Consider the following 12352-nt stretch of genomic DNA (forward strand, 5'->3'; position numbering starts at 1 on the left):
TTGAGTACTTATCATTTTAAGCTGTGCTTTGGTGAAAGCAATGCAGAGCTTTAAATCTTGAGCCTTTAATGTTTTATAGAAAGTGTAGATTGGCCAGTCCTCTTATCACACTTAAGGAGCTATTTTTTTCTTCCATTTGTAACAGCGAGTCTAAGAAGCTTGCAGGGATTGGTCTGATGCACAGTATATTTTGTAAAAAGGCAGGTAGCAACCTGAGGACTGACAGCGGCGAAGAGCTTCAGCTCAGCAGGACTGTGAGACAAAATGCTTTCATGACACCTGCTGGTGTAGCGTTCTGCTTTCCAGACTCCGTTCCTTTCCTCCCCCATCATCCATCCATCAACTCAGCGGTGGATGCACAGAGCATAGCCACTCTCCATTTGTCAGCGCCCATCAGAAGTTGTTACATTCTCATTACATGCCTGCTGACCCTTTTTGAAGACTGAAATAAACTCTGAGGGTGTCGCAAGAAAATGTCACAAAGGATAAAACGCGGCCCACCTGAGCAAGATCAGAAGCCAGAAAAACCCCAGACAGCTACATCAACACTTTTAGTTAAACGCTTCACACCCAGTGTTGTGTTGTTGTCCTACATGTCATGTTTGTATTCCAGTGACTGGAGAACTCGGGGTGAACCGACAGCTGTCACAACCAATAAGCTTTAGAAAAAAGAGAGCGAGTGGGAACAAAATGGGGAGGTAAGCGACCGGGAGAGTGTTTTTAATTCCTTATCCTGTTAATGAGACACTGAGGGTCAAAACAAAGCAAACCACAGGATAGATTAAAAAGTGATTAGTCTCCTGTAAGGTTGTTTTCCTACCACAGTTTGGTCCAAACAGCCATTATATAGCCCTAACTCTAATCATTAAATGTTCAGAAAGAAGTAGAGGTTAGGTAAAGTTCACATTTTTAACCACCATTAAAAACATGCTTCTGTTACTGTGATAGAAACAATCAATAGATCAATACTCAATACACAAAGTGTGCATGAATGTCACTCCAAACACTCAAGTGTCCTTCATTTATAATTCATCATACTTAGACACAAAGGACACTTCCCCTCATGGAGAGCACTTACTCATGATAATAAGTAGTAGCCATGCTCTGTTGACATTCTGATTAGTGATTCTGCTTTTTAGAAAGTCCAAAGGTGAGTGGGCAAGCATGTGCGTACATACTGTAGGGTAATAAAGAGACGAAGCCGGTTGGGAGGAACAGGAAAGCAGAGAATAACGACAAATGAGGACTAATGCTTACATTTTATCCATAAAGAGTGAAGCCTAAAAGCTTTGCTGACTCCCTGAAGTCGTTTGATGCATCTGAAAAGAGGGGTTTGGTTAAAGGCTGATGGATTCATAATGTTCCTCCATCGTAAAAGTAAGGTATATTAGTAAGACATCGTTCAGCTGATGATTTGAAATCTGTATGATTCACATAGAGTTTTTCATACGGTGGTTTTTGTTTTTACTTGCATCTCAAGGCTGCAACAATAAAGCAAATTAAAACACTTCCTACTATCTAACGTTGATTCTCAGCCTCAAGTGCCATTAGCTTCTGCTCCTTAGTAGCCTTACTCTATTTAATTTATCACAAGTGACAGAGAGCGAAGAGTTTGTGGAATGTTGAGAAGCAGAGTTAATGGAGTAATATAAGGTCACAAATAGACCTTAGAATATATAGCTATATGTAATCACTAAGTGCGTTATCTGATTGGTTTAAAAATAAAAAACGGCCACTAAGTTTCTATAATGTGTCTATTAAAAGACAGTTGATGCTGAGTTCTATACATATGGTGTTGTTCTGCCTTTCTAATATGACTGAAAATTTTGAGTTAATATTAAGATGCATTTTTCTGTGGTTCTGTGTAATAGTGTTGGGAATTACGGCTCTTTGCAGGGAGCCAGATCTTATGGCTCTGTTCCTTTCCACTCCTCATCTTTCTTTTTTTTTTCAGGAGGAGGAGGTTACTAGGTCTATCTGCGAAATAATCACTTGGATAATTATAGGGTAAGATTTGGCAGAGGGTTTTAATGCTGCTCACCATCGGCACTATGTTGTGGTGACATTATTCCGCTGCACGTGACCTCGTATAGCAAAGTTGCAGTTGAAAAAAGCTGCCTGTGGTAATTTGGTATAAAGGGGAGAGGACCTAGGGCGGGCAGTGAAATTTGGGAACAACTATAAAAAGAACGGCTCTCACCTACACCTTGGTTCCCGTCGTTCACACCAAAGAGCCGTTCAAAAGAATCGTTTGCGAACGTCACAGCACTACAAGACTAAAAGTCGGTGACAGTGGCGCTTTGCTAATAACAAGCAGGCTAGCAGGCTGATACTTAGCAGGTATAATGTTTACCATGTTCACCATTAAGTTTGGCATGTTAGCATGCTAACATTTTCAATCAGCAAAAAAACAACAACACTCAAATCAGTGCTGCCGAAACTGTGCGAAAAAGTGTTAAAGGTTAACCAGGTATTTGATCACAAAACACAATACTGCACAACATTTTGACCTGATGTTGCCATACGAGAAAGGAGGAGTCCATCTATCCAGCCATGATCTATGCCGCTTATCCTGTTGAGGGTCACTGGGGGCTGGAGCCCATTCTAGCTGTCGAAATGAGGGAGTCACCAAAGTGATCATCCGGAAGGGGAACATGAACACATTTCATAACCATCCATCCAATAGTTATTGGAACATTTCACCAGACGAACACAGATGTGGACATCATGGCGTGGAAATATCACAATACTCATATTAGAATACATTGTTTGGACACCATGGATATCTGTACCAATACATCCTTTTATCACATCCGATAGTTAGTCGATCGATAGTCGAGATTTTTCACTTTACTTTCAGACTGTAGAGACTGTTTTCTGATGTGACTTGACGCCTTTCCTTTTAAAGGTCCTTAATTTTTTTGGGAAGAATACATGAAATCTCATCCATTGTGCTGATAATGACACCACAGCGATTCCTTTAAGTCCCAGACATTTGAAGTACCACACTGCTTGTAAATTGATGATAATTCTGATGTGTTAAATTAGGTGGAAACTCACAAACTGATGATGTCATTCCTTGAGTTAACTTTTGTGCACCAACAGAATAGAGTGCAGAGCAGTAACCAGCCAGACAATGAATTTAACACTTATTGTTTAATTAGTCGCCTAGACAACCGTTTAGCATGCTTATTAATTCCTTTGTGTCTGTGTGTGTTCCTGTCTTCCTTCGGCTCGTGAGTGATCACACACACACGCACACCGCACACACAGAGTTCAGTCCAAGTATGTCAAACGCTGCCTCCTCGCAGCTCTCATTGGTTGGACTGCGTGTCTTTGTTCTCAGTCTGTTGGTTCAGAGTTTTCTCCACCTCGTCTGTTTGTAAATAGCTGCGCTCCTGCTGCCCTGGAGACAGACACACAACGCTCCCTCCTCGCTTGGACATTTCCTCGCTCGGACCCCTGCTCCCCTGCTCAGTGTAAGCAGCTGCGCGCGGGGTGCAGATCTCACAGAGCGAGTGAGCACAGCAGATCCCCGTCAGTCCTCCTCCTCTCTCTCTGTCAGTCACACCAGGATGGATCTAACCCCCTAGCAGAACACAAGTCTACTTCAGCAGTTTATAAGTTGGGCTCTCATTTAGGAGCGAAAGAGGAGCTGGACGTTTCTTCTCCTGCCTGACAAGACTCCCTTTATCTCCGCGCATCAACTTGGCTGTCGGAAACCTACACGATGACAGCAGCCGGGCTACATGCACGCGTTCTGCTCCTGCTCGGCTTCGTCTCCTCCGCAGCGTGCAATACGTTTGCATTCACCGAGGAGCCCTCCGAGAGAGCCGGGAAGGCAGACGGGTATTGTAGTCGGATATTACGGGCTCAGAGCAATCGGAGGGAGGTCAACAACGAGTTTCGCCTCCGCGTAGAGGGAGACCCGGAGAGCTATCAGCCTGGGAGCACATACAGAGGTTTGTGTTTATGCGCGAGATTTACGCACACTGCGTTTGTTGGCACTGTGAGCGCATTGTCACCTAAACACTAATCAGTAGGCTAAGTGAAGTTAAAACAAGTTTATGCAGAGTCGACAATGGATGCACCGTTAGTGTATATACCCTTTAAGTGGTTTGTAGAAGGATAATCCATCATTCCAATGGGGGAATACGCATTTGAAATATTAAAAGCCAAAGTTTGGAACAGTCCCCCGTCAACCTAATGTGGAATAAATAAGTAAAAAGTAAATGCCATAGGTTTATGCTATATAAATATAAGTCCCACTTCAAACTCATTTGTTCCGTTATTATCTTTCAATGGTTAAACTGATTTTTAAAGAGGCATCAGTCACTGACTTCATCCCTGTCGTCTGAAATGAAAGTTAATGGATGCTGTTAATGGACATGTGTGCCATCTGTTCTGTGAATCTCAAAGGTTCATGCTGTTCTTGTCTCGACAATATGTTCCGCCGCGGTTTGTTCCAATAACTGCATTATCTAAACAGGGAGTTGGATATAACATTTTTTTTTTGCAATTAAAAACTTATCACCAATTCTAGAAGTGAGTCATTTTGAGGTCTGGACGTCGTTTTCCAAACAAGCTGATAAAGTTGTCAATTAAAGGCGAAATTTAATTTTAAAAATAATTGAATGTCTTTGTATTCTGCTGGAGGCAAAAGCACTATCTGAAACATCTCATGGAAATACTGCCAGGCTGAGACGGAGTATTTTAATTACTGTTATCTGAGCTCAAGAACGAGTGAAAAGTTTGATGTGTGCATAAAAAATAATCACACTTATGTCACAATATTTTGCCCTTCATCCACTCCCACATTTTTCTATTATTTCTAGATGTGCCACCACACAGACAGGTTATTAATCAATCCCACGTCTGTCTGTGTGTAAGAGTGAGGATTGTAGTTCTATTTTCTCTGTCAGTTGATGCTTGTCCTCACTCTTGTTTGCTTCCATCCAGTGACTCTGTTTGCATCCAGCCCCTCCTACTTCAGGGGGTTCACCCTTATTGCCATGAAGGAGGGTGCAGAGGGAGACAAGGACGAGGACTACACTGGAAATTTCCAGGTGAGGTAGCAGCCAAAATATAAAACCTTGTACAATCAGAAAAGATCAGTTCTTAGGTTTCTTTTAAACTCATCTTAGTCTGCCCATACCTGAAGTTAAACCTTGGTTTATTGCCTATCCTTTATATCAGTGATACATTTTTAATTAAGGACTTAGCCAGCATACAAGACCAGCTACCCACACCTGGCTTAACTGTAATATCCCCACATCTCTCCTCTGGACTCCAGCTCTGGCTCTGTGCGCGACGTGTGTGAAGAGTGAAAAAATAATCAGATCTTACAGTAGATAGGGGGGAAGGGGGTCTTCACACATTTTCTTATGCACAGCCTTCCTGTCTTCACATGTCAAAGTGTGATTATTCTCACCTCACCTCCTCTAATAGGCTCGATATATAGCATACCAAAAGAGAATACTCTCGACACAGCTCCGTGTAGCTGTGCTTTGCAAGGCGTGTGAAAGAATGCAAGTTGTGTGTGTGTGAGAGCTCATGTATGTAGGGTTTAGTTGTGATGCAACTGAGCATTTTGTACAGGCAGGTCCAGCTGGTGTGCTGTAGAAAGCAGGCAGAGAACAGAGTGGGGCCAAGAGTGCAAAAGAGAGCGAGAGAGAAGACAAGGAAACTGGTAGTGTACGTGATAATGGGCAAATATGTGAGGCCTTTGTCATTGTGATGCAGTGTGAGGAGTCAAGTGTTAGAGAGTGGAAGGATCGTTGACAGGGTTTGAATATGTGCAAGAGTTCAAATAGAGAGAAGACTCATCTGATGCAATGAGATTCTTTCTATTTCTAGAATGTTCCAAAGTATTTTGCATATGCTGCTTTACATATTGCGTAATATAATGTTTGTAGATGCTGTTTATTACATTCACACTGCGGCCATTTTCCTGTGACATCACGGTCAGACTGGGAAGTCCATATGCTGTTATTATGTTGCACTGTTGTCTTCCAACTTTGCAAGTCATTTCAAAGTTGTGAATGTGACAAATCATTATCACTGCTTCACAATTAATCAATTACTAAAAAGACATTGGGTAGGAAAAATCTGGAGGGACATAGGGCCTTATGTAGGTTAAAGGGACATTTTCATTTACATCAGCTACATAGACTGTGTAAAAAGATGGACGACATGACAGCTCCCTTAAAGTGAAGCCAAATCATCTCTATCGCCCCCTGCTGGCTGGCTGCAGTGTAGGTCATAAAGCCCGCCTCCTCCATGTTAACAGATGGGACATGAGTCAAACTATAAAATCAAAATACATGCCAAATAAATGTTTCTCAAACATGGTTTCTGTCATTGTAGTTAGTTCTTATCATGCTGATTTACGACCAAGTGTTCATTTTTCTGACAAGTTTATTTTCAATTAGTTATTTGATGCTGTAAAATGGATGATTGACAGCTCTGTTGACAAATTCGGCTCCTGCAGCCGATCTGTTCCTGATTAGCAGAGTAGAGGAGGAACGACGACAGGAGACGTAACTAAAACAATCACTACAGTCATTGAAGTTTCCATATCTGTGACATCTGCTTCAGACCAACACAAGAAGCTGTTTTGCTGTTAAACACACCGACCTGCGGGAACTTTGCTGTTTTTTTCTGTAATTTATAAAGTGTGTGTTTTGGTTAGCATAAGTGGCTATCACCCGCTGATCTCTACTGCACAGCTCTGGCTCCAAATGACATCCCCATCGCAAGATGGCAGCGCCCTTCACAGGGGCTATTTTGGCAATGAGAGCAGATGGAGATGCGTCATCCATCTTTACATACAGTCATTGGTTAGCTACTGTAAGACCATAGCAAATGTTAGCAAACAGCCACTTCCTAGCTTGCCTTACTTTTGACAGTGTTACTTGATACAATAGGAAAGACGTTAATTCCTAGCCAATGGTAGCCTACTGTTAGCTAGCTAATTGTAATTTTAGTATTTAGCATTTTTTTGTATGCTAACGTTAGCTTTTGCAGCTTAGCTGAAATATGGCCTTCTGTTTTCACAAACCATTTTCTTTTCTGTTACTATAGCTATTCAATTACAAAGCAGTGAAATGCTATCTATTTAACAGAAGTATTTGTAAACCTGTAACACAGGGACATGAAATTAACAGCAGTTGATCCTCCTGCCCTGAGCACGATGTCAGAGGTAAATGGCAGCCTGGGGAGTATTTACATTGCAGAACTACATTGTAAGCTGAAAATACTATGAAACCTGAAAGTAATATTACATTCATAACCTTTAAATTCATTCCTCTTCACTGCTTCCTGCTCTGCTCTCATGCCTTTTAGCTCACTGTGTCCTGCTAATGTTTTTTTCATCCAAGTCAAGGCTGCAGTTTCAAGAAATTCATAGAGCTTACAGCGCACAAGATGACATCGTATTTTCAGAGGATTTTGAAAAGGACTGAGCAACTGAAGGTCTTAGCTACTGTATAACAAGAACCCATATGTAAGAAAAGTACTGGAGTGTGTCGCATGGACAGTAAAGGCAGCATACCATGATGCAATGTATTCCTATTAAGAGAATACAAGGCATACATATAGACACCCAACTTTAAAACCAAAGCCTTATTCCTTCTCCTTCTCAGCACTTGAAATTGTAGGTTTTCTTAGAGCAGATCTTGTAAAGAAGCAGTTGTTAAATGGTTTTAACAGCATGTGTGGAGTTCTCTCTTTCGGACGTTTGTGAACCTGTCAGTTTCAGTCGCTTCCTTTAAAAAACCCTATTATTTTATTGAACCTGAAGTACAATACATGCTGAGGTTTGCACACCGGCCCTCAGGCGCTTCTTATCACAGTTGTTCGCCATGCTGTGGCACTCTCAGTGAACCTGAGCCTTGAATATTGGCCGACATAAAAAACAGGGACATTTTTTTTGTCCTGCGTGCACCTCACATCTCATTGCCCAGCGTAAACACAGAGAAGGTTTTTCTTAGTTTGTCCTTGCAATTGATTTCACGCCTTTGTTATGTAGTGCCAGCCTTGAGCGTGCTCCCTCGCTATGTGGCGATGTTTGGCGTGGTGTGACAGGGCGCTAAACATCAGGAGCAAAGAACACTACATCATTTAGTCGTGTTCAGTCACTTTTCTCCTCGCGTGGATAAGACCAGAGTGTGGAGCGCACAGAGAATTAAACATGTGATTGATCGATGTGTGACCGCAGCCCTTAGATGTCGGCATCAAAAGTAAAAAAGAATGAGTGTGTCATTACTGAGACCTGCCTTTGATTTGACTACAGCCATCTGAAAGTCTCTTCCACAGCTGCCGATGATCACCTGTCTTGTTGAAAGCACCATGTGACGGTGCAGTAAAAATAAACCGCTGTCCAAAGAGATATCCCTCCACCATCACCTGCGCAGTTAGTCTTTCATGTTTTATATCTTTTATGTGAAAAAAGCACGCCAACACATACACACACACACACACACAGACACACACAAACACACCATTCCTCCGTTTCTGAAAGAGCTCTGGGTGGGCCGGCCTCCAGGCATTGAGAGGGAAGAAAGAGAAAATAAGCTGCAACAGAAGACGTCAGGCTTTATTTAACATACAGCTCATTTGAAATCTGCTGGCGTGCCCCATCCCAGCCGTCTCAGGACAGCTCCGCTCTTGATGAAAAGCACTTTTATTGAGCTTTCTTGGGAGGTCAGCTGCCACTGTGTGCATATATATATGTGTGTGTATGTGTGTGTTTGTTGGCAAGAGCGTAAAAACCAGCGGGCAGCGCTGGCGATGTCTGATGAGACATTGCTTCTCAGCAGGGAGAGGTGATAGAACAAGAAAGGGAAATTGTGTCGTGGCTGTGTGAGGGGTGAAATCGGTGTCACTCAGAGTGCAACATATGACATAACAGGCAGGTGTACTGTCTTCATATCACAAATTCACAAGGAAGATCAGATATTAGGGCAACAAAGGTGTTCGACAAGTAACCTGTGTGCAGATTCAGCTCCCTGTGTTCCTTTAGACTGATGTCAAAGTATCTCACTCACAGCTACTTTCTCTGATGCTCAAGTTCTTGCAACTCAGTGTCTCCAATTAAGTGTCACACTTTTCTCCTTCCTTCACACTCTCTGTCTGCTTTTGCAAAATGAATTGAAAACTTAAAATTAGACGCGCACAAGAAGAACAGTCTGAGGTCACTTTGCAGCAAATCGGTTGCTTCTCTTTGCAGATGGCGTTTAACGCATTCCCACGAGACTTCCCTTCCCTGGTTTTTAACATGTGTTGCAGTCCAGTCAGGCCGGCCCAGGATGCCTGTTAGAAACCATGGGAACATGAGGGGAGGGGGGGGTTGTAATCCGTCCGTCCAAGATCTGCTGCACACACAACACACACACAGCTCCCAGGCTCCCCTTCTCACTCCATCTCTCCTTCTCTCACTGACTCCTAACACACACACACACACACATAGCCATGCGCATGCACACACAATCCACTTTGAGAGGGAGCTCATTCATAACATGGCATGACAAAGGAAATTCTCTGCTGACAGCTTTATGGAGTGAGAAAGTTCCCCGACTTTACTGCCCTGATGTCACTTCCTATCAAACAGATCCTTGGTCTCTGGGCAGTGAATATTAGCTTGCCGGCTGCGCTCCCTCATGCATTGCGCTCCACTCATTTCCTGCCCAGCTGAAATCAATGAGATGCTTAGTGTCTCAGGTGTGCACCTGAGTGTAAAGGCCAGCGTGCATTTGACTCGTCAGTTTGACCTAAAGAATCTGGGGACTTACTTTCTATGAATGCTGCATACAGAGTAGCTTCATGATCGTACATCTGCATATTAAGTTTGTGATTGGCCTGATTATTCAATTCATTTGACTTTATTTCACTGCAATAATCCGCTAAGCGTCGATACTGTCGAGCTGTCTCACCTTTTTTGATGCCAACTTGAGACCATCAGACTGACATGTAATATAGAGAGTGGAGGAACGGTGCGATGTGTCACCCATTCACTAGTCTGGATCTATTGCTTTGCTGTTTGGTGTCAAATACCTCAACCAGCTTCTTTTGTACTGCAACACACGGACAATATTAACAGTTTTCTCACCAAGACTGGACTGATGGAAAACTCAATATCTAAAAACATCCATCAGTCATCAGCTGTCCTACCTCTCTCACTCTGATTCGGTAGTGCCAAACCTTTTCAGCTCGGCGTTATGACAGTGCTGTGAAACAAGTGTTTGGAAGGCATATTCGGTGCACTTGGGAGTGGGGGGAAAGGGGCAACAGCCCTTTGAAAAGTAGCACTTTGTATTCCCTCCTTAAAGGTTACATAAAGTAAATCTATAAGTCGTGAGCAGTCGCACCAAAGAGGGATTATCTGTCTGAACTTTTTAGACAGTTTCATTTGAAGTAGATGAGAAAAGTGCCAGAAAAACACTTTTTTGAAGCAGTTCGTGTGAGTGAATTCTGTCCAGTTCAACATAATAGCTGCTAAAGTCAGATGTGGCCAGGTGGTCGAAGGCTAACTCTAACATGGTAATTAGTTATAATGTCCCAAGTCTCAGGTTGTGTGTTTTCTTCTTTATTTTGTGTTAAATCCCTTGATGTGTCCCGAAAATATGCAATTAATGTCAGTTTTAGCTGCTAATTATGTTTACAGGTGCTTGTGCTCACTGTGGGAGAGGAGAGTCTTCCCGTCTGAGGACATTTCATCTTTAATCTGCGTGTGTTTGTGTTTGCTTTCCAGATAATTGACGAGGAGGAAACACAGTATATGACCAACTGCCCCCCTGCAGTAACAGAGAGCACTCCTCGCAGACGCACCAGCATCCAGGTGTTTTGGACTGCGCCCCCTAGTGGCTCCGGCTGTGTCCTCCTGAAGTAAGTAACGGCAACTGATGCGCACATCACATGACATAGTATGCTTTACTGGTGGATGAATAATTCATAAAATATATATATTATTTTTGAAAAACGGGTCCTTGAACCTGGTGAACTGTAATTTATTATTATTAGAGGCCTGGCAGTGTGGATAGATGAGCTTTTACAAAGACTGAACATTATAGCCTGCAGCCTACCGTGAAGACAGAATACATTGCAGGGCCGTTTTATTAGCCTGTGCTAGTATCAACAGCCTAATGAACTGAGGGGGGATTCACAAAGAATGGATTGAAGCTGCTGGCCTCTGCGCCGTCTCAAGGTCTGATCCACACTGCGTTGACGATATTCCAGCACAAACACGTCCATAAAGTTTTGCGGCTCAGTGCAATTTGCTCTTGTCATGCATGTCATGCTGTTTGCGAATAAGAGCTTTCAGCACCTCCACTCTGTCTCATGCTGACTGATTTCAATTCTGTCCACATATAGACGATGAGCTGAGAGGTTGTGAAGCCCAGACTTGACAGATGTGATACCTGTTTCACCGTCTATAAGGTGGCTTCCAGCTCGTTGGGAGAAAATAATCTCTTCCCTGTCCTTCGTAAAGAGTTTAAACCTTCTCAACACAGCTGTAAAAAGTGTTCCAGGTTTTAGCCTCAGACTGATTTAACCCTTAAATATAAATATAATAGTAGGCCGAATGAATGCTGAATTCTAAGTTTGACACCCCTTGTAAATACTGCACTTGAGTTACCGTCAACTCTGTGAAGACCCTGATAACGTCTCTCTAACGGCATGTGTCTGTTACAGCTTGTGTGTGTGTGAATTGAAATTTCCTTGCAATGAAGCTCATTTGCAAAGAAGGGGATCAATTTTCACAAGAATGTATGCATAATGGCTGATTCAAATATGTGAAAACAGCACAGGAGAGCTGCTGTGCAGCTTAGTAAGGGGTGAAACTCACCCTTTGCATGTGCTTTGAGTATTAGACGGCTTCTTTCTGTCTCATTTATGCAGGGTGCAGAGAACGTGCAATCCTTTTGTGAATCTGCCCCTCAGTGTGTGTCGATAGCAGACACAGTTTGAAGAGAGATGTTGAGGAAATGGCTAGCTTGGTTTGAGTTATCTGTGTTCTATTTAATTACCATAAAATCCAAAATATAAGTTGCACCGGAATATAAGTCGTAGTCTGATTTGGGGGTATCCCAGAGGCAAAAAGGTTTTCTATAGCTGTTTATTAATAAAAACATGTATACATTTTAACACTGTTTCAATTTATTTTAATTTAAAACACATTCAAAACACACAAATTACAGCCTACTATCGGTTTTCACCATGTCATGTTTGCAATCCTGCTAGCTAGCGGTGTTAGCTAGCGGTAACTGGCAGCCTACGTCAACGTTGATTGTTGTGAGGGTGGCAGCTGCAATGGCGATCATGACGGTGCATGTCCGTGACGAAGCGTTAGCAA

General features: G+C 42.6%; 1 protein-coding gene across 1 annotated transcript in view; it reads left to right on the forward strand.

The window, feature by feature from the left end:
- The first annotated feature begins 3730 nt into the window (after positions 1–3730).
- The window catches only part of spon1a (spondin 1a), a 91969-nt gene continuing 83347 nt past the window's right edge, over positions 3731–12352 (forward strand). The window contains exons 1-3 of the mRNA XM_069657984.1: positions 3731–3962; positions 4960–5066; positions 10751–10884. Coding sequence (XP_069514085.1) covers positions 3731–3962; positions 4960–5066; positions 10751–10884 — 473 coding nt within the window. The remainder of the gene's footprint in view (positions 3963–4959; positions 5067–10750; positions 10885–12352) is intronic.

Source organism: Semicossyphus pulcher, unplaced genomic scaffold, assembly GCF_022749685.1.
Source record: "Semicossyphus pulcher isolate SPU_LCO1_2020_fin unplaced genomic scaffold, fSemPul1.0.p SCAF_1, whole genome shotgun sequence".
Taxonomy (NCBI): Eukaryota; Metazoa; Chordata; class Actinopteri; order Labriformes; family Labridae; genus Semicossyphus; species Semicossyphus pulcher.